Source organism: Rhyacophila brunnea, unplaced genomic scaffold, assembly GCF_057557595.1.
Source record: "Rhyacophila brunnea isolate RB1 unplaced genomic scaffold, BYU_Rbru_1.0 scaffold_2, whole genome shotgun sequence".
NCBI lineage: Eukaryota > Metazoa > Arthropoda > Insecta > Trichoptera > Rhyacophilidae > Rhyacophila > Rhyacophila brunnea.
The window spans coordinates 40,416,581-40,443,679 of NW_028232859.1; the positions used below are offsets into that span (position 1 = coordinate 40,416,581).

At 31.9% G+C, this 27,099-nt stretch overlaps 1 protein-coding gene across 1 annotated transcript in view; it reads left to right on the top strand.

The window, feature by feature from the left end:
• nAChRalpha7 (nicotinic Acetylcholine Receptor alpha7) overlaps nt 1-27,099 on the top strand; it is a 75,388-nt gene that overhangs the window by 26,137 nt on the left and 22,152 nt on the right. Inside the window, exons 3-4 of the mRNA XM_085946269.1 lie at nt 4,076-4,120; nt 26,386-26,495. Of these exons, the coding sequence (XP_085802395.1) occupies nt 4,076-4,120; nt 26,386-26,495 (155 nt within the window). The remainder of the gene's footprint in view (nt 1-4,075; nt 4,121-26,385; nt 26,496-27,099) is intronic.

Here is a 27,099-nt window from a genome sequence, read left to right on the forward strand (position 1 = left end):
GGATACACAAAAAAGATCGAGAAACTTTTCATACATAGATACATAATATATCTGCAGGCACATATGAGATGAGCATATATATTATGTAAGTACAAAGAGGCTTGCGTGTGGGATATGTATGAATGAATCATAGAGGTATAAAAGAGTGAATGGATTTTCTAAAAACAAAACTATATTTTTTGTTATTATATTTCCGTAAATATGTGTTATACTACGATTATCAGGTGATATCATAAAGCGTGTACGCATCCTTGAAATATTATCAACCTACATATTAGCATAATATGTCATAATTTGTTATTTAATAAATTATTTCAGCGAATTTTTGAGGATATCTTTGCAACAATAGACTTCTGAAGTCCGAAAATTTATTTATAACTCAAAATTTTCCAGCTTCTAAGACCTACTCTGTGTCAAATTAACAGATTTATGTTTTTTACGAGAATTGGATGTTAAACACTTGCTCAACCTATTAGGTTCATACTCTAACTTCAAACACAAATTGAAAAACAATATGTTTATTTGCCAGACCCAGGATTCGAACCTGACACCCACGACATCTTAAACGAAAATTAACGCAGAAAACCCTTTCGCATTTTTGCTTCACTGGGCTTATAACATACAAATATATAACATACAAAAATGATGATGTATGTAATATGGGAAAAACTGTAAAATACTTTGAATGAAAACAGGTTAGCAATTACATTTACGTGTATAGGAAAAAGCATAAAAAAATAATTGACTAATATACTCGTAGCATTCACTTGCTTGAATTCGCGATTACGTTAGTATAATATTTTTTCTTCTTTAATTGTCTTATTTAGTCTCCTTGGCGTCGACAATCACCTTTGAGTACCTACTCATCTCGATCTTCATCAGTATCTCGTATTTTTATGACGTAATATGTCCCAGAGATACACAATAATTGTATGGTACCCGATGCTAGTGAGCAATTCTCTGAATACTTTCGCTCTACTTATTATTACGGAGTACGGTTCAGGACACTTGACAAAATTGTCTAAGCACTCTTGTCTAAGTACATTATATTTACTTTAAGAATCCATGTTGCAATCTCATATAGTGAAATAGACCAAGTAGGTATATATTTGGTTTTGTCGTAGATTTAGATTAAGTTTATCATTATAAATGGCTGAATTTGTTAGAAACAGGTGAAGCTATTTGAATTCTACTAATAATTTTATAATTCTGTAAATTAGTTTTCTTAATCGATATGAAGCTAATTTTTATCACACCATTATCATGGCTATATAAGATACTAATATAATATAATATTATGTTCCCGATTAATATGATGTCCTGAAGTCCTGCCTAGTTTTTCATTACATTCCGGTTTAATGTTATGATACTCGTACCAACATCTGATACACACTTATAAAAATTGATAATTTGAGCGGTAAAATTCCATACCTATTTTGTATTTATTAAGTATATAATAAAGAGAATATTATATGAGTTGCCTAGAGTCATAACTCACGTATTGTTTCAAAAATAGAGTTTTGAGATGATCGCAAAACTACCAGAGCAATGCTTTTTTGTAATTAGAAGAAAAGTTTTGAACTCCTTTGAATATTAATGAGTGAGTGAGTGAGTCAATTTATATATTTTTCTTAAATACTCTAATACAATACTCCTACGGCTGCAGAAACAGCACATTGTGGGAGATAGAACTCCCTGATTGGATAGGAAAGCTTTGATTACAGAACTCACATTATTAATTGAAAAATGTGAGTTATGACACCAACAGTTAACTTTGTCAACGATTTAAGTGAATGCAAAAACGAAGCTGACGAACAACTTTGTTTTGTCCTTATATATAGTATTTATTTATATAGTTAATATTAAGACGATACCCAATTGGGTCTAAGCCCAAATCGTCTTTGCGAGATTGGACAGTTTTCCGACAGTTGGGACTCAATCCTGCTGTTTATCAATCTTTCCAATATCTTCCCGAAGACGAATTAGACCGAACAATAAACAGAACATTAAATGAACGCATGTTGGATTTATATGACAAATTATATTTCAGTCGGCATGAGTCATTTGCACCCGCGACCCGCAATCTGTGCATCGCCTAGCCACGATCTTTTTAGACCATGCCTAAACTAAGATATAGCCTTAAGTCCAAAAGGCTGATTGCACTTTTAAAATAATATCAAAGTTTTGTGATAGTATTATATATACATTGCCCAAAAACTCAATAAATATAAAACAATATTATTTTGTTCCAGTTTGTAAAAACAATTATTACGGTGAGCCTGACTATATAAATGTAGTATAAACTCGTAGTATCTAAATACATACTACTAAAGTGACAAGAACTGCGTCGAATATAAAATCATTGATAGGTACCGCATCTATATAGTTGAAGAACCCGGTGTATTGTATTATGTTGAATATAATGATGTATACATTTCATTTGAGGCACGGTTTCTTCGAATAATTCAATCATTAAAATGGGAAGAAAAAACAATATTTCTCAAACTTTATACGTAACATAATACATATAACGTCAAACAGACGAGAGTATCACGGCATCAAGAGATACTCCCCTGTCGATACTTTCAATATCGTAAATACAGCTTATACGTATTTTCCGCTAGCTCCAAGAAAATGGCACATATTGTTTGTGTATGCTGCATTTGAAGTAGCCTAAGCGAGCTCGGGAAAATGTGGTTTGGAGCCTTGCCAACTTTGCTCTGTATGGAAACTATTGCGATGTACTGGCAACACCACGTACCTATAGGCTTATACGTTATACGCCAGAACACAAAGAGCTTATGCAGACAGAGTTCATAAATAGAACAGAATACAAAACTCGATATTTTGATTTGTACTTTAAAACTATTTGTAGGTATATAATAGTGGAGTTAGAAAAATTATTCCACTTGTAACAGAACTATTCTTATGTCATTAATAAAGAGTGGAAATTCATTTCACTTTATACATTACCTACATAATATATTTAATTAAACAATAACTTGACTACGAATTTGTAATGAGGTAGGTACCTACTTATTAATTTATCATTTTAGTATGTTCTTGGAATCTAAACCTGATTTAGTGAATGAAAAAAACATAATAACAATTGTCAATATTTTCACGTTTACTGATATTAAAGTCATTTTAATTATGATTTATAAGGTTTTTTTAATAGTTATGTCGTATTTAATAATTTACTATCAATTAGCCACCATCTAAAGATCATCTTTAAGCTTACTTTAACATTATGAAGAAAGAAAATTATATCTATGGAATAATTGAAAATAATAATCTTAAAGGCAAATATTGAAAAAAGGCTTTATTTATTTTTCATACAATACGAAATTTTCCCATAAACAGAGAAGAATAAGAGAAATTACGTATTTAAGTTATATGGCATTAGCAGGGTCGTTTTTATATTTGAAGTAACCCCAAAAACGCATCTAATCAAAACACAATTAAAAAAATGGTTCTAAAGATTTTTTTATTTTTTTTTCGGGCTCCGGAGCTCCTACCATTTCGAGGAGCTGACCACTATGGTGAATCTGACCCTGGTATTTGCGTTACAAAAATATGTTATTTTAAATGCCAATCCAAAAAATCCAGGATTGGGAAAATTAAATCTGTGGAGCATGATTATTTGAATAGTTAATTCAATTTAAATATTAGTATCACAAACAAAACATTTTTCAGCAATTATTATATAAATTGATAAAAAAAATCAGTATCAAAAATTAAAATACTATTGCTACTTCATTAAAGTTAGTATTTTATTGAAAACAAATTTTGAAAACTCAACTTAATCCTATATAATGAAGTACAAAAAAAGGTTAGGTACACTAAAAATATTTTAAAATAGAAATGGTATAAAAATAATGCAAACATTATTTTCGTTTAATCTGTAGGGGATATCAATTATTTTTAAAGCCAGGCAATTTATTTTTAATCGCTTGCTGAATTGTTTTGTAATTTCTCATCTAAATATAGTTAGATCTCTGTTTGTTTGTGAGAAAATTAAATTTTTCATCAATCTTCTGTCACCGTTGTGATTAATTGTTTTCTTTCTTTCCAGGACGAAAAGAACCAATTGCTGATAACTAACATCTGGCTCAAGCTCGTAAGTATATTTTCATTACCTACCCCATCTTTGAAAAGTTTCAGAAATTTTGCATTATTTAAGACACTTGAGCGTAAAATCTGTTACAATTTACAATGCAAAATAATTTTAAATAAATTGTCTATTCAAATCCATTTATAATGTTATGATATCTGGTGATTGTTATAAAATAGCATTACAGCTACACTGCTATTTCAGAAAAATTTAGACAGAGTAAACAAGGGTATAAATGCTTAGGGTTTTAGGATAATGGTTTGTGGTATCACAAACAAAACATAAAGGTACAAATTGAGATGACTCGAAGCACATTTTTCAAGATGAAATAGATCAATTCTCTGTGTTAGAAATATTTCATTTAATATCTGGATGAGAATACTGTGGTATATGGAACATTAAAAAATATTGAAGCTTTTAAAATATTGATACTCCGTTGAATATTAAAAAGCACATAAAAAGATAGCCATATAAAGAAGTCACATAAGTGTCAAAAACAATAAAGAGAAAAAAAAATGAGATTCTTTCGACACATTATACGAAAAGATACCTAAATATCTAATACTGAAAAGATCATTCAACTAATAATAGAAGGCCGCCGGAGTACCGGTGGAAGAATAACCACCGTAAACGGTTGCATTAATTAACGGCAATGGTTTCCAACCTTTCATATAAGTGGAACCATATATTATATACCGGGTGCTACGGGTGATTGAGTATACATAATATGAGGAACGCATTTTTGTAATTCGTCTACCTGAGATGACAGTATACACGTAAATTCATGATATCATCCATGAAAATGGTTATGACTCTCACTCCTCACCTCCGTAACTCGGTACTCCATACTTCAATGGAACCTCGCGCACGCCTCTGAATGGTTGTATAATATGATAGACGCAGTTTGTTTTGTAACTCATCTAGATGAGACAGTAATATACGATATACACGACAAGTATTGGTATCAGCACCGAAATGTTCACAGATCTTACTGCTTACTCTTTTAACTACGTATTTGAAAGGCACTATATTATGATATAAAATGCACGTTGACTTATGTTATGTGTTGTGTGATAATAATATGACTATTGCTCTTCTTCATTGGGATTTCGTGTAAAATTTCTCATCAGTACAAAAAGAATCTAGATTTACAGAAAATATTTAGATTTAACGTTATATGCCAGATACAATTTTTTCAAGTTAGGTGTATAAAATTGCTAGATCTGACAATGAAAACGCAAATTTAGCAACGTTGCACCTATTTAATATTATTTAAGAAAGTTAAATGTATAATTTTGATGTTTTATTTTAATGATGTAAGTAACAAAAAATAATAATATGCGAAATATTTGCTCTAACGTAGAACCTAGTTATGTAGTTTGAAATTTCTCGCAGATACTATTCAACTATTCGATCAAAGCACAAAGATACAGCTAGAATTTCTCGCTCAAATACTTCAGAAATACCGCAGTGTATTATACCGTTAACCATTAGACGGGTAACTTTAACCGTCAGTTTTGTTATTGATGGAAAGTCAGTGACACGTCAAAGGATAATATTATTTTGCGCCTCTATTTGCGCACCAACGCGCCGTTTAACGGTGACGGAACATTTGATACTCTGTCACTATTGTATTTGCAATGAAATTGATGGGTAAGTTCACTTGTCAAGAAAAATAAATATTGCCTTACCGTACAATATAATATCAGATCAGCGTCAATATCTTCTGTCCATATAACAGGTAATCTATTTTATTGCCTACTCAAATACCTGTTATGGTTTTGTCAATATAATATACAGTTTATTTTAGGAAGAATAAATAGGTAGTAAATTATATTATAATATATTGTAGTATATAGGTATTTGGAATGAAGTGGTTCATTCAAAGACATGAATCCAAAAGGTCGTAACAGATAATTCGCGACATGGTAGGAGACTAAAATTATTATCGTATTAGCTTTCCCAATTTAGCACATTTCGCATCAAAAAATCGTATTTAGATGCCGTAAACAGCTTAAAATCTATTATAAAAAAACTGTAATGTTACACCAAATTTGATTTAAATTCAATATATTATTGTCCTTGCGGTACCTACCAAAAGAATACTTGTTACTTAAAATATTTGAGTAATGACCTACATATAATTATGACCTGCGTTAATTTTTACATGTATGACTTGTTTCCAATATTACTAAAATGCGTCTAGTAAAAACTATTGTCTTCCCGATTTGTATATATGCCTCTGGGACTTAGACACTAAAATCAAGATAAAAGCAGAGGATAGACGCTTTTGAAATGTGGTGTTTGAATCTGGTGGATGGTCAAACGTACGAACTATTCCATAGACAGCGAACTGAAGATTTGAGGCAGGCTCTCATCATTTTGCGTTAGCCGAACTCTTCAGTTGTTTGATTATATAACACGTTATGAACACGACAACCTGTAAAAACTTATGATGTTGGGTGGAGTGAAAGGTCTGAGGGCAAGAGGAAGAGATCCCTCCAGATGGAGAGACCAAATCAATATTTCACATCGAAGAAAGCCCTGCGTGCCGCTGAACGCCGTGAAAAGGGCTGTCAAACAGCCAAATCATCTGAGTCACGATCCTCAGTCATGAGGTCTCGACGAAAAAGATAACGTTTATTATTTGTCAAATGATAAATTCTTTCACGTGAAAACAATGATTATTAAGACTACTTTTTTATATTATTTAGATATATTTTTTAATTTTGAAAAAATCTTCTATTTTTTCTGGCTTATTTTCTTATCCTATCTAGCATTGTTATATGAATGACAGTAGGCAACACTATTTTGCTTATATATACTGTTTTCATAAACGCCCTATTAAAAGAATGTTACATCGTCATGGGACAGATATATAATTTTAAAAAGGGCTGTAACCACGATATGATGAAACATGGAAATATTAACAATTTATTTCAGTGATGACGTTCACAACAATAGCTTTTAATGATATGCTTACATTTTATATGATCATACAATAATGAGAAAATATTTACATGATAAAAAGAACTTTTTATATACAACATTTTTAATTTTTTTACTTGATATGAAGTAAACACATACTATATAACACTGAAATGTCATTTTGACATTTCATTTTGATTTCCATAGTAACGTACGTATATATTAATAATTTAGTTGCTAGGCCCACCCCCTTAGCAACCAATAATAGTATTTTACATTTTACGGATTTTTCTGAAATAATTTTCCATACAAAACAGAATTAACTGAAAATGAATTCGATTCTGCTTAAAGATCGCTAAAAGTATTAAAACAATGCATTGGCATCGTGTTCTGATATATTCTAAAAGTTGTCTAGCTAGTCGGGAAGTTAGTTAAAAATCGTTTGCAAGATTTGTACTGGACAAACAACCACCAGACAAACAAGAATACGAGCTAATAAAAACGTTGTAAAATAGGGCATAATAATGATATACACATATTATTTCATACAAATTGGTCTTATATACCCAATCTAGGCCTTTAATATACCTACATTTTTTTAATTGATGATACATATTATGGATTAATAATGATTAATAATGATATTATTGGTAACTATTTGTAACTATTGTTATCTAATATATAAAAATGAATATTTGTGTGTTTGTGGGTTTGTGGGTTTGTGTGTTTGTTTGTTCGTATTTAATGCGCAGCCATACCGTTCATCCGATTGCAATAAAACTTTGTCAACTTATTGCTTGCACTTGCGCAAAGAGTATAGGCTATATTGATATATAAAAATGAATGTCTGTCTGTCTGTATGTCTGTCTGTCTGTCTGTCACGTATGCGTTCCTATACCATTCATCCGATTGCGATGAAATTTTGGTATGTGGTTGCATGCACACCTATGAAGGTTTCTGAATTAGAAAAATCATCATCTTCTTCTTCTTCTTCATTCTATTTTTTTTATTCGTATGGTTCCTATACCATTCATCCGATTGCAATGAAATTTTGGTAAGTGGTTGTATGCACACCCATGAAGGTTTCTGAATGAGAAAAATCATCATTTTCTTCGTCTTCTTCATTCTATTTTCTTTTATTCGTATGGTCCCTATACCATTCATCCGATTGCAATGAAACCTTCGTCAGTTGTTGTGGTAACACCCGCAATGGTTTTTGAATTAGTACAAATATCTTCTTCTTCTTCTTCTATTCTATATTCTTCTATTCGTATGCGTTTCTATTCCATTCATCCGATGGCAATAAAATTTTCGTCAGTAATTGTGCCAACACACGCGAAGGTTTCTGAATTAGTACAACCATCTTCTTCTTCTATTCTATCTTCTTCTATTCGTATGCGTTCCTATACCATTCATCCGATTGCAATGAAATTTTGATCAAGTGTTGTGCTCACGCCGCAAAGGTTTTTGAATTGATACAACTATTTTCTTTTTCTTCTATTCTATCTTCTTCTATTTGTATGCGTTCTTATACCATTCATCCGATTGCGATGAAATTTTGACCTGTTGTTGTGAGCACGCCCGCAAAGGGTTCTGAATTAGTACAACCATCTTCTTCTTCTTCTATTCGTATGCGTTCCTATACCATTCATCCGATTGCAATGAAAATTTGATCAAGTGTTGTGTTCACGCCCGCAAAGGTTTCTGAATTGATACAACCATTTTCTTCTTCTTTTTCTTCTATTTTATCTTCTTCTATTCGTATGCGTTCTTATACCATTCATACAATTGTGATGAAATTTTCACCAGTTGTTGTGCGCAAGCCCAAACTTTGGTGAGTTGTCGTGCGCACGCCTGCGAAGGTTTCTGAATTAGTACAACCATCATCTTCTTCTTCTATTCGAATGCGTACCTACACCATTCATCCGATTGCAATGAAACTTTGGTGAGTTGTCGTGCGCATGCCCACGAAGATTTCTGAATTAGAAAATCATCTTCTACTTCTATTCGTATGCGTTCCTATACCATTCATCCGATTGCAATGACATTTTGATCAAGTGTTGTGCCCTTGCCCGCAAAGGTTTCAGAATTAGTACAATCATCTTTTTTTCCTTCTATTTGTATGCGTTCTTATGCCATTAATCCGATTGCAATGACATTTTGATCAAGTGTTGTGCCCTTGCCCGCAAAGGTTTCTGAATTAGTACAACCAACTTTTTCTTCTTCTATTTGTATGCGTTCTTATGCCATTCATCCGATTGTGATGAAATTTTGACCAGTTGTTGTGCGCACGCCCGCGAAGGTTTTTGAATGAGTACAACCATCTTCTTCTATTCGTATGCGTTCCTATACCATTAATTCGATTGCAATGAAACTTTGGTGAGTTGTCATGCGCATGCCCACGAAGATTTCTGAATTAGAAAATCATCTTCTTCTACTATTCGTATGCGTTCCTATACCATTCATCTGATTACGATGAAACTTTTGTCAGTTGTTGTGCGCACACCTGCGAAGGTTTCTAAATTATTATTATATAAAATACAAAGTTTGTTGTTTGTTTGTTTGTTCCATCCAATTTTTGATTTTTTTTTTACTACATATTAATAACATTAATAACGTTTTCATATTTTGGATTCGATTTTAATTTAGTGTTCTTATGTTTGACCTTTACTCCTATTAGAATTATTTTCATATTGCCATATTATTACACAGATATTTTAATATTAAAAAAATAATTACCTCTTATTATTTTTCAAATATCTAAGATAAATATAACCACGAAGCGACCCTGTGCGAAGCCGGGTACTTCAGCTAGTATTATATAATATGAACTTTTAATATTTCTCATGTTATACTGTTGTGAAGTATTGCGATAGAAATATTTTCAACAAAAAATGTGTCCTCTAATTCAGAAGAGAATTCACTACCAGCCCAAATAAGAGTTTCATAATAAGCTCACGTTTTACTATCTGACCCGAAACCTTATGGAGTACCTACCTACCCTTTTCTTTGACAACTTTTTCTATTTTCCTAATACTCCCTTGAAATTCTCAAAAGAATTTGAAACAAAATATTAAACGTTTTTTTTACCTCTATGTACGTCTTTTGTTTTTTCATATATCATAAAAGTATCAACACATGATAATATAACATTTTAGTTTATTTTGAATTTAGAATAATTTAATCAATGTGTTTAATCATAAAATATGATTTTTATGAAAATAGAATGATAGATACTACAAACATAAGCATTTTTTTATTAGTCAACGATTGAAACAGTTACAGATCAGAATTACCGAAACTAAAAACCGAATTGTTAACATTAAATATTATTTATTTGTAACATACATTAGTTATTTTATTATTTAACTGTACTATACACAGAAACTGAAAAGCCGAAAGCTTTTGAATTTGGCACTCTGCAACGGCCACAGTTGTATGGTGATAATGTTGGTTCTAGTGATTTATTTCAAATTACTTTTTTAACATTATATACAGAATAAACTATTTATTATATTCAACGAATAATTCGCAAGATTTGATAATGTAACGTTCTTTATATTGAAGTTGGGCGTCGGTTAACTTGATTTAAAGCACACAATCCGATAAATTAGAGCAATTTGATAATCATTTCAATATGTATAAACTACTAGTTAATTTTTTCGTCGTAATTAGATATGACTTGGTGCACATTGGGGAGAATCTAGTGAATTCGGGTTCAAGTCCCGTCGAGTATCATATTTTTTTCAAACATTTTTTTCTAGCACCTATGTATTATAATAATATATCTGAGATGTTTTCAAATTGTTTATGTACACGCAAAATAAATTGATGTAAAAAAATAATAATAAGGTACTAAGTAAGAAGCTTCGGTTTAAAATGACTATTATAAAATCATAGTCAATATTTTTCAGATTGATATTTTAATAATTAATTGATAAAACCATACGTTAGAGTCACGGGCCATGGCGCATAGATTGGGAACCAATGATACAGATGTTGTCCGTCCGTGTATACTGTTTTCTATAATTAAATTTAAAGGAAAGTAGTAACATTCAATATTGAGCTGTAAATAAAATTGCCAGCTCCAAAAAAGATTCCTTTTTCCCGGCAATAATTTTCAATTGTTTTTTTTTGTGTGTGTATTTTCCGATGTGTAAATAAAAAAGAAGGTAAAAGTATGTTTTTCATACACGGTGTTCACGTTTGTGGAACAAGGCGATTACTCCCGCCGGAATACATTTGGCTAAAACATTCACGTCCGCATTATTACTCTGGGGAGAAACATCACGTCAATTAGGGCACAGTTTTATACTCTGACACCGAAAACCTCTCATTAGGGAAGACATTTTAAAGACCCTAGATGTATTTCTGTCAGCAGATGCAAAAAATAAAGAGTATTTATTTTCCACTGCTCATAAAGAAAGTCTTCTGTTCAGGTTTCAAGTTTGAAAATCGAATGATAATAATGATGTTTTATTTAAATTTGAAAGATATTTCTTTACGAATATAGTTTTAAACTCAAAAATCATTTAGAGAAACGAAGATAATCTCAAATTAAGTGAAATACAAAATAATAATCTAAATAATATTCTATTAAATACTAGACATGCAATATTTTAAAATGTAAGATTATTTTCAATGAAAACAACGTTTTAAAGTCTTCGGAAACGGTTACATGTAAATTTTACGTAAAACATTTCACCGTGGCACAGTTCGACGTGAGCTTTCTATCGGTGCTTTATATTCAATATGAACATTAATTCAATTTTCATAGCTAATTTTGGCAAAATTCATGAATTCAAGAATGAAAACCTAACCTAACCTAACCGAACCTAAGTGAACCGAACCTAACAAATAACAGTATATCAGCTATTTTCAAAATTTGCTTGCTGCTGTTCTCTTGTAAATTGTAAACCGACAAGAACCGTATTTTATTTAGACATGAATTTTATGTCAGTACTATATGACCCAAAGAGTTTGGACGATCTTTAATATACGGCCATATATTTCCGATACAACATTTCACGGTGAAGTGTAATACGGTGAATTGCATACGTACAAGTTTCCGGACATGCTTGGAAACATACATACCTATTAGATAAAATACACCGAATGGGATACAAACACACATCTTTCACTGAGAGGATAAGTGCTCTTACCCATTGAGTTATAGATCCAGTTATAATAATTCTTGTAAAATTATTGATAATAACTTTACTACATATTATGTTAGTAATATTATCATTACTTCAACGTAATTAACAAAGTTGGTAGCCGATGGATAGATTGATGGTTCGCACAGTGAAAGATGTGAACACTCGGTCCCTTTTTAAACCCATTTTTTTCTATTGGCAGTGTATTTATTATAGTTGAAATAGCATCAACAAACTATTGTATAAGATTTTTGTGCATCAAAGTTTTTAATAAATTTAAATCTTATTTTAAAAAATGTTTTTACAATACAATATATTGATATTGTATAAGAAAAAATGGTGATAATCACTTTCATTTATTACTAATACGAATGCTACCTGAAACCTAAATTTTGCAGGCCCTTTAGGGATATGGTACTAAATACTTACTTATATGTTATGCAATCAATGCTATGATCTAGATATGATAATAATGTATGAATTTTTTTTTAGTATTATTTTTAAAACCCAAATCTCCAAAATATTCGAAGTAAAATACGTTATTTAGAATAGCTGGAGAAACATTAGGAAAAACTTTAACCCAGTGAGATTTGACTTCAAACCTATCGCAGGTCGGGGTGAGTGATTTAACGATCAAGAATAATCAAGAGTTTTTTTTAATAATATGCATGTTTCTAGAGCTGATATAAATTATGTATTTTCCATAAAAAAATCTTTCATTTATATTTATGTAAGCATCAAAAAATAATTTAATTAAAAATCTGGAAAATATGCCAATATATTCAACGAAAGAAATTTAAATTATGTACGACTATAATGCAAATTTAAAATATGCCTATTCGTTTATTTAATATGCAGACATTTACAAATCTAAATAAAGTTATTTCGGCAGTGAGGGTAAAAAACTATTATGTAAAAAGTTAAAATAAAATTTCTAAATTCCTGAATGCTCAATATGGTAGTTTTTCATAGCATTATGAAAATAATAATGTGACTTTAAAGTATTCATAAAATTATTAAAGTTAATCGATTGTGTTTGGTATATTAATTATTAATTAAAACGGGGTTGTAGTTTTCCTACGTCATCAGACGTGTTGCGGGGTTGTTTTTCATCCACTTAGGAGTTTTCTTCGCTATTCCGAACTAAAAAAAAACTTGTTTGTTTCTCAAAGTGGGGGTGGCATATGCTTGGTATCCAGAAAATGTACTCTGAACCATACGGTGCATACCAATGTAAGTTTTTGGAAAAACAAATATAGAAAAACAACCCGCGCAGCCTTAATAATAAATAACGCAACTTTGCTGTAAAAGCCAACAGAACAGGTTGAAAATTCAGTTAACTTAGTAATAGAACAAAGTGGATACGTATTTCATTGTAGCAAACTGTTCTAGCATTTTTAATGAAAAACAATTAAACATAAACTATGTATTAACAATAACTATATTTGATTTTCATATTATAAACCCTTTTATACTGTAACGCTATTTGACATCAAATCAATTAGACATTAACCTGATTAATTATATTCGATTAAGAGCATACTTCAGTGAAACGGCAAATAATTTTCAACAATAGGTAGGACGTAATTTCGCATTCGTTTTCAATAGGAGAGCAATAGCAATGAGCACGTCAATTTGTTTTGTGATGGCGTCGGAGGAATATATTCTGAAACCGTGGAAAGATGACTAAAAAACGTTACTCATTTACTCGAAAAAGAAAACCTGTCAATGAATATATTATTATTACTAATATAACAATAAACATAATTATTTTATTGTTATATAATAACAAATTATAAAACATAAAGAATTTTTATGACAAATTATGTTTTGTTCGTCACGCGTCGTCTCAACACAATCTGCGCGTCGCGTAGTTACGATATTTTTAGACCATGCCTCAGCTGAAGTATAGCCTTAATATAAACATTTGTCACTGATACACATGTTAATATACCTAAAGCTCTACGCACTCAAATGAATAGTAAAGCACCACAAAGCTCATCGTATTATTACAATAAATTATAAAACTAAACTACTAAGATAATGTCTCGGTCAATTATTATGAGAGGACAAAAATACAAAATTTCAAGTAAGGATCAACCATATACGTGGCAGAGGTAGACGCCATATTGGTATGAGTAAATGGTTCCAGGCAACAGTTAATGGAGTGACCATCGACTGGATTATGACTGACCTCCGAGCTCCAAAATGTGATAAATAATTTTGGAATCAAGTTTGGATGTCGTGTAAATACAATTTCAGATTATGGACATATTCTATTTTATTTTATTTTAATGTCTTTACGTATAAATGGTAAATAGAATAGGTAATCTAAATTATTCCTTTATGAGAAAAACATAAATTATTATGATAAGTTATTACGTGGTATTATTCTTAGTGACGATATTATATAGTTGTCTGGCATGTCCAACGTATCGATCGAGGGATGAATTTTGGTCAATCGCACGCATCGCAGGCCCATAGGAATAGAGTAATGACAATGTAAAAAGCGTGTACCTACATTCAGTTATAAATAATATAATTTCATTGAGCTTTAGAAGGTGAATCATTAACTTTTCCTAATTTTATTTAATTAACCTGTTTACGTGAAAGTCGTTTTATTAAAATTAACTACGAATAAGCCGACGTGGCCACATCGTATCATTTAATTTGAATTGTATTACTCAAGGCATACCGCGGTAGTGAGAGAAAGAGAAACTTTCCTATTCAGAATAGACCTCGCGCTTTAAACTGAGGTTTTTTACCTTTACCGTTACGCAGTAGAAGTAGGGTATTTTCACAGTGAGATAATAGTTTAACTATGAGTGCCCAAAGTGTCCAAAAAAGACCAAAAATTATAATCTTCACGACGAATCGATTGTTTAATTTGTAACGCCCAGTATCCGTTATAATACGTTTGTTAAAGTTGAAGAATTACAATAATGGTAGGGTGTAGTGGATTATTGACAGTTTTAATACTGGGTAGAAGATCACAGCCTACTTGAAGGTGGATACGCCTGTCTTATAGTATGCAAATTGTATGAATAATTATTATCAGTAAATAAAGATATAAATGTAATATATCCACCATCCAGAGAGGTCTATGTCCTATCAGTCAAAGTAATATTTCCAGTAAACGACGCCTGGGAAGAAAAACGCCCTTTTTCAATAATTTCAGAGATTGATTTATGAAAGCTCATGACTACATCGTTGTCCAGAACAGCGACAAGATGGCCAAAATTATCGCCAACGTTAGGCAGGTAACGGGTATGATACAGAAAAAATATATTCAGAAAATATGTGAAAAATAAATCTTTGAAAGTTTCCAACAATACCTACTAATTTTGTATTGTAATGCCTAGACCAGACCAATATGCCATATCAACCACATTTACGAAGAGGTACAATGGTCTGAACTACGCTTAAGGATATAATATAGCAGAGGTGTCATTGAATATTACCTACCTTGAAAGATATTAAGGAAAAGGCTTTATTATTAGGTATTATACTGTCATATGCTCACATCAAGTTTGTTGATTATCATCGTTGGGCTACCTAGCATATTATTTTTGGTAAATTCACAACTACGACACTTTACGGAGCAGTTACTGAATGTATACTGGCTATTTTGCAATGTTATCCAAAGAGCAAGCAACTGTGTATACAGAAGGTGTTCGCCGGAGGTACACTGTACACACCACGCGGTTTACTTTGGGTTAGATTAAAATAATAGTATGCTAATTAAACCTCCCTCAATGGACTTGCATGATACGCAAGAAAATGTCAAGTTGCTTTTTGCGGGGGCGAACCTTCGAGCTACCGATGGGATTCTACGTCCCCGGACAATTCGCCTCGGTCGGTGACGTATTTTACTTTTTTTTCATTCCCCAGTAGTGTCGCCGACTCTCCCGTTTCATGTTTTATTTTATTTTATTTGCCGAGTATTTGAAAATGATATACTACCACTTTCACCGTCTTTTTATCTTTACTACAACTGAATATTATGTTTACAATGAAAAAAACACCTATATAAAAAATGTTAACATAGCCATAAAACTCGATGTCCTTTATAAGGTTTATATTAGGTTCTAAATAATATATTTGTACTATATTTAGTAACAAAATCTTCTAGTAAATTATAAATAAAATTATTATCTAAGATGAAATCACAAAAATTCAAAAGTCACTTCATAGAAAAAACGTTCGACATTCTGGATCAGCTATCTCCAGTTTTTCTTATCTTCTACCGATGACAACTAGTTTATATATGCCGAACAATAACATTAATATGGACGAACCATCTGGGGAAAAAAATGACACTCACTTTTTTGTCGGGTCTGCCGAATGGCATAATCTGTTCTAACGACATTACAATAAAGTTGATATTGCTATAAATTCCCGATGCGTTTTGTCGGTCTGCCGAATGGTTCGATCGAACGGGTTCGCTCAAATGAACATTGACACTAGAAACACTGTTCTAACGCCATTACAATAAAGGTGATATTGCTATAAATTCCAGATGTGTGATATCGCATAATGAAAATTGCGTGACGTCTACCTATACATGTGCGAATGTCGCTATGCGTGAATTTACTTGCTGGCTACCGTATTGAGTGCGTTCTCCATTAATAATGTCATTGATGCCGAATAATCAAATTTCAAAATAATTACGTATAATTAGGTACCTACATACAGTAAAAGTTCTAATTTGCGGACGTCGATTTAACGAACTTCTAGATTTTACGGTCAAAATTTCCGATTCGTATTCCACTCGTCAACAATGATTGGCACGTGATCACACACTATTTCGAGCAGGAATAAAGGTGGGAACAGATCGCTAACAAGTCACGCCACGCGACGAAATGAGACGCGTGTAGAATGACATTATACCTTACCATATTCTATTCACTATTGTGTATTATGCAAGAAACTCTGAAATAATGGGAACTGAAATAAATAACGGGTGTGGAGAAGCAGGCAACCGATCTCGAGTGTGGAAGAATACGGGATAAACTTAAACACGTGCCAATAATACGTCATATGTCAAATACTGACAACTGCTCTCGGTTCATGCATTGACGCTCATTTAACATCGGTGTATTGAAGGTTGCAACACACCGTATTGCACGTCTATAATGCGTGGTTCGTTTTCGTAGGATACTCACATTCAAAACCCTGCATCAAAATGTAGTGTATTGAAATATAGCCTATCTTAATTATATTTATTAATACTTTGGACGCTGAAGACGCACCCGGCGCGTAATGACCAGGCGGCCGATCTATGTAATTAACGTGCATTTAAAGGTGGTAATTAAAAAATCATTATCTAGTCAGCAGCAAATGAGTTAATCTACTATGTGGTATTATGAGACAGAAACATAATAATGTAATAACCCGACATGACACGATGCGTTCACACGCCACGCGATCCAATTAATTCGGTTCGGCGTGTTATTGGTAGTGGATGAAGCTACACGATGCATCTTGGGTAATGTGTTTCTAGTCGACACGTGATCCTACGTGTCAGATGTCAATGTCATATTTAATAATGCGAATTAATATTACTAAAATACATTATCCTCCCGTATATCCTATTCGATAATACCTATATTATATTCATCTATCTTCTCAAACTACGTATTATCTACTCGAAAATGCATCTAAAATTTCTCATCAGTTCGCCAAATATATTAATTATTTGTTGATTTATTTCATGGATTCGATATCGACGATTGCTTTTTTTTAGTTTTTTTTCTATTATTATACTATTACCTGCTGATGTTTCGTGGAGTTGCGTATTTTTGGTGTGCAAGGTCCGCATTGGGTGAGGACACGTCGCGTGGCGTGGTTTTCTGCTTCAGTTTAAACGCGTCTTGCTCGATATTCTAACATGTAATTTTTTTAGACGTTTTTTATAAAATTTGAACTTTGTTTAATTTAAAAAATATATTATTTATATATTTTTAGTAAAATACAATTAATTAAAAACAGTTTAACCAACTAATTTGTCTTCTTTTTTAACATATGCATTCAGAAAACCTAATATTTGGTATAACGTACATTATTCTCCTAAATGGATGTTATGTCAAAGTTTTACTGTATTACTTATGTGGTGAGTGGATGCTATCTAAATTTAAATATTCAAATAACGTTGACGCCAAATTGTTAGAAACCATTCAACTCACAATATGTATGTATATTATATTTAACATTTGTATCGCAGGTTTGCGTATTTTGCGTGACAGGCAGAAAGTAAATATTTTTCAAGACTGTAATACACTTCAGTCTTTGAAGAATAAATTGTATTTGACTATTTACTTACTTGGAAACAAAGCACTTACTTGTTTTAAATGAAAGCAACAATATTTACGTATATTCTCTTACAAACTTACTCATTATAATAGTCGACTCGTTATTGTCTGGTGTCTACAATATTTCTCTCATCTTCTTCAATTGCACTACAGCCCCATCATTACGACCTTAGCGTATTTCTTGTCAGATCTAGCGTGTTTAAAAGGCAGTAAATTTATCGTTTTTTGACACATAAACTAGGTACTTCAAATTTATCATGAAGGTTGAAATATTACTATACTAAAATGGTTTGAAAATCAACATACTCCAGCCTTTTTCCATCTACTCAACAATAAAATGAATCTTTCGTACCTAGAGTACTTTTTGCTACATGATTTCTGTATTTATTAGTAGTGAAATGAAATAATAAACCTTTCTTTAATTCACAAACTTTTGAAGATTTTTGAAATGATAATTTTTAGATCTTTTTAATTTTGAGAAAATCAAACCTGCAAATGAGGTAGGCAATTATTGTTGTACCATATCGGGCAAATTTTTTTGTCAACAGTTGGTAACACTGAATATTCTAAATCGAGCCATGGCTTCGTCATTGTTCTACTTCCACAATACTAGGCCCGTCTACATTTCGTTACGTCACGGTTCATAACAACCATTTTCTTTCCAATTATTTTTTTAGTTTTATATCACGCTCCAGTATCGGAGCATAGGTCAAACATAAAGCCACACCATTTCTTCTCTTTTCGTCTCCTGTTATGTGAGACCTGCAACATGTAGGTCGCTTTTGTAGCATTACTGTACAGTGAGGAAGGGTCAGCTATCACAATAGAATCCATGAGGATATATTACACTCTTTGGATAGCATCCGGAACCTGTTATGTCCCAGGCACGTAATATACCTCGTCGTTATAACATTCGTTAACAAAGACTGACGTATCAACTCAGTGTTTGTGACATGTTGGTACTAGTGCACCCAAATTCAAGACCTTTGGACCTTGCTAAGATCGTGAGATCTCATATTATCTCATAGTCATATATGCGACACAAGTAACACGCATGCAGAATTTGGTTGTCACCTCAGGTGCTCACATAATACAACGTTAACTTACACGTGTCTTTGAAATACAACGATATTGAATTGTGATAACGCATGAATTGGCATCAGAATCAACTATTTGTATATAAAGGTAGATGAAATATTTAAGTGTACTACTTTTTCATTATTTCAAAATCTAAATTTAAAGAATGATTAAAAATTTCACTCATTTTATGATACTGTGCTTTTTACGGGTGGTGTGGCGTTTTATGAGAAACCTCTGTGAAAATGCTATAAAGATGCATAGTTAGTTACGTAACGTCAGAGTATTACGTGGTACAGTGCAAAAGAAACGGCAATTATTTATTTTTTAATTTTCAGTACGAACCTGAACCCATTTTTTGAATCCTGTGAACCAAAAATATTATTTATTTTATCACCACAGCGTACCAATAAAACACAGACACCATTTTTTCGTACTACAGACTTCCAAGATATAGGATTTTAAGATTTAATTGTGATAATTGCAACATTTATGTACCCCACATTATGAGTGAGTCGATAGCCTGAAAATAGCACTGGTTAATCCCTAACAAACCTAGCCAATCGGCCCTAAATTAAATTATACATATTGAACGACTCGGAAAGCAATAAAATGTAATAAATACAACATTACTTACTAGATGCCAGCTGTACTGTTTATGATCTCATGTAAGCGCTTCAAGTTTCTATGATATTATAAGTAAATGGATTTTATTATAATTTGAGCAGTTTATGATAATAACAATTTTAACATTTTACCTAGTCCACCGCCGAGCCAATTCACCTCTGGTCAACACCGTGGAGTTTTTTTTTCAATCAAACATTCTTTTCAACAAAGCACATGGACAAAATGGTTAATAACCATTTTTTTTAAATAATAAAATACCTCGACACCACCGAGATCTAAGGTTCTATATGCTTTATCTTGGGACAGAAAATATGATTTATATGTTCATATATTAGTTATATTTTGACCCGAACCGAGTCGATGGCGGGAAAAAAATTTTATAAAGCCCGAAATGACCTATTTTATGTACCTATGTTTCGAAAATCGTATACCAAGCTATCTTTCGGTTTGCATTTCCCATCTCTGATATATATAATAAACCTATTTTCAATCAATGAAAGTCAGTTTTCAGTATTTTTCACTTCCCATAAATTTGCAACAATGCGACAATTCCAGAAGTATTGATTTGGGTAGAGACCATTTCACCTAAGGATTTTGTTCATGCACACTCCCTCTTTCGATACATTATATAAATTTAAGATTTTTTTTATAACAATTATTTATGGCGTTTCCTCGATGTTTTTGGTATATTCGGATAAAACTTAATATTCCATATAAATGCACATTGAAAAGTAGCTGCTAAAAAGTCGTCATCTTTGCCAGCCTGTTTTGATGTTTCATGTTCGATGGTATACTTATGTCAAATAGTAGTAGTAATACAAATAATTTTAAAAAATACCATCCATTCAGTACATCGTTTTTGTTGTCAATATCTGCATATTTAATAATATTAATTGAGTGATTGTAAAATTGTTTAAATGCTCGCGGATATAGACAGATGCGGATGTTATCAGTATGAGGTTTTCATTTTAGCTCTATCTTTGGGATTGATAGGGATGAACCCACCCCCAATTATATGTAAAATAATAATAAAAAAATATACGTATATCTTGAACATACATAACTTGAAAACACCTCCGATATATATATATATATATATATATATATATATATATATATATATATATATGTCACGGCCCCCATAAGGGTGGGGCTGACAGGGCTCTAGCCTAGGGCCCGGGTTCAGGGGGGCCAAGCGTAGCAGGTCGACCACATAATTGAGATAAACACACATCTTAAATATGCCCTAATAGTAAAAAAGTCACCTGCGGCGCTATTTTACTTCGCGGTTATTACCATTTTAAAATATAAGTATGGTTGTGCGAAGCATTTTTTAGTTATTGTGTGTTGATACTCGACAACATATTTAGATGTGTTAAAAATCGCTAAAAATATACTGAATTTTTATTGACCTCGAACACCATTTAGAAAACGCTACTGTAGAGCGTCAGGCTGCCTTTAACCTTCGTGATAGGTATGGGGGCCGCCAAAGATCCTGGCTTGGGGGCCCGCTTCAGGGTGTGGGGGCCATGATATATAATATACACCTACTCGAAAAAAACATATTTAAAAAAAATACGATGCTCGATGATTTTTTCTATTCGGCATATTTATCTGAGGTGCTTTCAAGTTATGTATGTTCAATATATGGAATGTTACATTCTCAAACGCTTGTGAATTATTCGTTGAATAAAAGATATGGTTGATTTTACATATATATTTGTGTTTACATTTTTCATATTTAATATTTTGTTTGACATATCTAGCTATCAATTTCTGTATGTAATCAGATTAAAAAAAAAAAACTACTATTTCACATCCGTAAATTATTTTTTTGTTCGAAAAGTCCAACATCGTTTATTCGCCTATGTTATGTCGAAAGGCTATCTACTCGTTACTCTTGCAGTCGTGCCCCCGCATACCTAGTATCTACCACAAGCATCTGTTCTCAAAGCACAGTTAATAGGAATATTTTGAGCCTTGCAAAGGTGTTTCAATGACATTAGATATTTATCTATTCGAAAATAAAAATAAATTAAGTAAGGATTACAATGAAAGACAATATAATTCTGTACCTGTGTAATGGTTTGTTTAACTTTTTGATTTTTATATTTATATTTAAGTAGTTTTGAAATCACCGCTGGAAACGTTGCACGGATCGAAGTGTACAGGCTCTTATTTTCGGGGAAAATAAAAACAAAGTTGTTTCAGATACTTTGCCGCATAATCTTGTTTCTATGAAAGGCAACACTCGGAAGGGAGGGGGGAAAGCTGGCCGCGGTGTGTAGTGGAAAATGCGACCCGCCAACTAATTCAGTTTATACGACGTCGATTTGGCAAGAAACTGACGCTTGGCTCTACTTTGGTCCATTCAGAATTTTCCCTCGTTGACTTTTGCCAGAAGCTCGCATTGGCGCGCCTACAACTACGCCCTGTGGGGATACCGGCAAATTATACTACGCCAGTAATAATTAGTATTTATTGTCTCTCTGGAGACTTTATTTATGTAGACAAACGCGAGTATGTTACGTTGATCCCAAAGAGTTTGGACTATACCTAGAGCTTTGATTCTCAACCAGGGTTTCGCGGACTTTTTTTAAATTACCAAGAGATTGAAAAAATACCTATCAATAACAACGTTTTGAAATGTATTATTGATAGATATGATGAATAATACAATCTGATTGATACAACATATGTTTAGTATGTAACTAATAAGCGTAATGTAAAGTGAAAATGTCGTATTGTTTATAATAGGTATGCGTCGCTTTTTTTTGAGATTTCACAAAATATATCAAGGATTCCTCCAACCAATAAAGGTTGAGGGAACCTAGATATCATATGATAGTTTTTTTTTAGATATTTAAACTTCTCATAACGTTTCCAAAATATTTTTATATGATGGATACTATTTGGCTGTAGATATTGACAACATTTTTGGTAAATAAAAAGGGAAAAGGCAGTATATTTTTCGGTTACTCCTATATACCTACTATTTATTACTTTTAAATTTACTGGTGATTTTAACTGACTAATGAAGTTTCGTTAAATAAAATCTTTCTTTTACACTTGTAATACTAATGTAATACAGTTTTCATCTCAGTGTCACTAGGTAAATACATTATGAGGCAGAATTGTAGTTCAAAATAACTGGCAACAAATTTAAGTATTAGCATTTATAGAAATGTTTCAGCTCCATTTTCGTTTATTTATGATCCATTTCATTGTACAGAGAATCGTTTTATTTCAATCACACAAATGAACCCATTCTGAAGAGTAAATTTTATCAAAACCGGTAAAAAAAATATAAATACATATTTAAAATCCCTTTATGTTATATGACCAATATCCATTTAAAACTCATTAAGGGTTGTATCGAATTATATTAGGAACGACACTGCGTACAACCATGTTTTCCAGACGAATCGAAAGTGCAAACGCATTAAGAATTTTATGAGGGTTCTTTTACCAACAGGCGTTAATGGGGGAAGGGGGTGAGTTTTTAAAATGAGCACTTCATTCGAGACTCAAGAGAAGCCGAGATTGATTACTTATTCACGGAAAACCTTGAAGGATAAAGTATAAGATATAAAATATGGCGAGGGGGGGGGGGTGACGAGCCCGAGATTTGTGAAGTTTAGTGTTGAAGGGTATTACATAAATAACCCTTTCTCAGTTTAAAAATATCTTTTTTCTGTGTACCATCGATGCAACTAACTTTTTATTAATTTGGTACAGTATAAGCCTTAATATAATATACTAAATTATTCTAAAAAATACTTTTAAACTAGCAAAAAACTCTAAATTCATATAATTCTGTTAATAAATTACTTAGGGATATCTTTAAAAAATAAAACATACATTTTTTTATAAATTGTATGTTTGTATTTTATTGTAAATAACCTTTGTAATAAATTTGGGAGTTTGTTCAGTAGATGCTACAATTTATAATTGAATATTATATTGTTGTGTTACCTACTAATAAATTCCTTTGTTAAGGTTCGATGATAGCATGAGAAAGCTTCATTAGTAGAAAGTCTAATAGGTATTATACTTCTTTGTATTTATTTTAATGGTGCTTATCCATAAAAAATAGCGCCTTTATCTATCGTTTGTTATAATAACAATTGAGTTGAATTAATTGGGTAATACTCTCATTTAAAATGAAGTCAACAATAAATAAGCTGAACCAGTCACAATTAATTTTATAATTCATATGAAATTTTCACAACTGTGCCTATACAGAAAAAAATATAATAGTATCAAGACATTCTATAATAAATTACTTTCGTGTTTGTTGAGAGACATTATATCTGACAGTCTTTTAAGTTATTTTTTTCGATAATACGGCCATGAATATTTTATATCGTATTTCTTTCTTTTGACCATGTCCGATCCTAATAAGATCATATGGGCCTCCACAGAGGAGGTTTGTATTAACAGATTTTGCTTTTACGAGAAATGGATGTCAGCCATTTGCTCAAACTATTAGGTCCATACTCTAACTCATACACAAATTGAAAAACAATATGTGTACTTGCCAAACCCAGGATTCGAACCTGGAACCCATGACGTTATAGGCCGACGCTCAAGCTTAATTGTAAAATGGAATTATTACCAACTTGATAAGTAGTTTAACTTATTAACAATACAGTAAGTAAATGAAATACATCTTGAACAAATATCATGGTTAATATTTTGACAGTTTACTCTATTAAAAATATATATAGGAATAATATGAGAAGGATAAAATACCTTGCCTTACTAGTTTCATCCTAATACATAGCATATATTTAAAATTAAATATTTTATATTTAACGACCATCAGCTCAAGATTAGTTGCATGTTTTAAACAATCTTAAAATTCTTAACGACGATTGTTTTAATTTTTGTCGTGTTCATGTCGCACGGCACGGCAAAAGAATTTAGTTTTCTCATAATGAATACAATTCCCAAAATTTGTAACGTATTGTTGATTGACATAATATTCTGAGGACTCTCCAGTAAACCCAGATCTCAAAAGCATTTAGTTGATTAATGAAAATGTGAATCAGAGTCAAATACATTTCAAGCCACCCCGTCAAATTAACAGCATAACACGCTTGTAAACCTTATGCTCATCAACGTCTCGGAAAAATGATAATTCTGCCAAGAGCTGTCGATGTACATAATATTTTTGAAAAAAAATCTCCAACGTTTCTATTAACCAATCAGGAATAAGAACAGTTTGAAGAGGAGATAATAATAACGACCTGTACAATATATTCACAAAGATTTCAACGCAGTTCAATATTTGAGATTCGTTGACAACACTGGCCGCATGGACAATAATAAACCGACGAAGAGAGTAATATCGAGCAATCCAAAAAGATCTTAAAGATGTATTATGTCAAAATTTTCCGGCTATAAGAAGCTATTAAAGACGGAAAGTAGCTACTTTACAGCGAGACAGAGTTGTCAACTTAATATTTTTCTTGTCAGATCTAGCATTTTTAAAATGATTGAAAAATACGCATCTGGCATATAACGTTAGCTCTAACATTTTGTGATACTTCAAACCGCATAAAAATTTAAATTTTGGCCATGTGACCGTGCATAATAAAAGTAAACATAATATAACATAATTAAGATTTTAATGAACTTTATTTTTTTAATTGTCAAATAATAAATTATTCTCCAATCTATATTTTCGTAAAAATATTGTCCGTAATATGATATGTTTAAAAATAATTCTATTTGATAGATATTTTTTAGCAAATTAAAAAATCAAGCATAATTTTCTTCCAATTAGTTTATTTTCTTGACAAATGTAACTGGCAATACTGGGGATAGGTGATTGACTAGAGGAAGTCAAAATTCACGGTAAATTGTTGCACTTCAGATGCATTATGTCCATGACTCTGCACCATTTGAAGAAATAACCAGGACATCTAATTTTGTGAACCGTATCCTTAAGTCGACATTTAAATCAAGATCACGCAGAAATATGTATGTTAGGTTAATATACGATTATTAATTATTAACGTCGCCAATAATTTAATTATAGTGGGTTCAATAGGTGCTCTAGTTTACTCTATTTTTATCACGAAACAATATCTTTCAATGATGCTAAACATGTTTTGTGTTTAAAAATGATTTTATTTCTATTGAGTACTTTATTTTCAAATTTTAGGAATGGAACGACATGAATTTGCGGTGGAACACCTCTGACTACGGCGGTGTAAAAGATTTACGAATTCCGCCCCACCGGCTATGGAAACCGGATGTCCTCATGTACAACAGGTATGATGGAGCTCATAAACTAGTGTTGCCTTAACGCGTGCCAACAATCCCATTTCGGCCCGGATACTGTGGATAAAGGAATATTTCTGCGAGATCGGGGTTTACGCCTTCTACAAATTTCGCCTCGTCGGGATTATTTTTTCACCTATGAACTTTATAATATCGTTCATGGGCGACGGTAAAAAAATACATCGAAAAATTGCCCGCATGTTTTTTACAGTCTTTATGATGACTACATTTTACATTTTTTATAATATCTGTGTATTCCACTTTGTGGTTATTAAGATATTTCAACCTTTCCGATTTAATTTAAAATAATATCAAAAAATACTTATTTTACCATTTTCCGTAAATTCTACCGTTAAGTAAGTAATTAATTATATTTTTTAAGAATAATTTTATCAGGTTGTATACAACTCTCACATAATTGAGAAAATTGTAGTCTATTCAGCATTCGATGTATATCGTCAATTACTATGTATTCTTGTCTTTGGTAAGCTTTAAGCTACGGGATGCTGCCATGATGGATTGATTGCAAAAACACTGGTGAGCGACAGGGACCCTTGGAGGCGTCGTGTGGTATACATAATAATATGCCCCAACT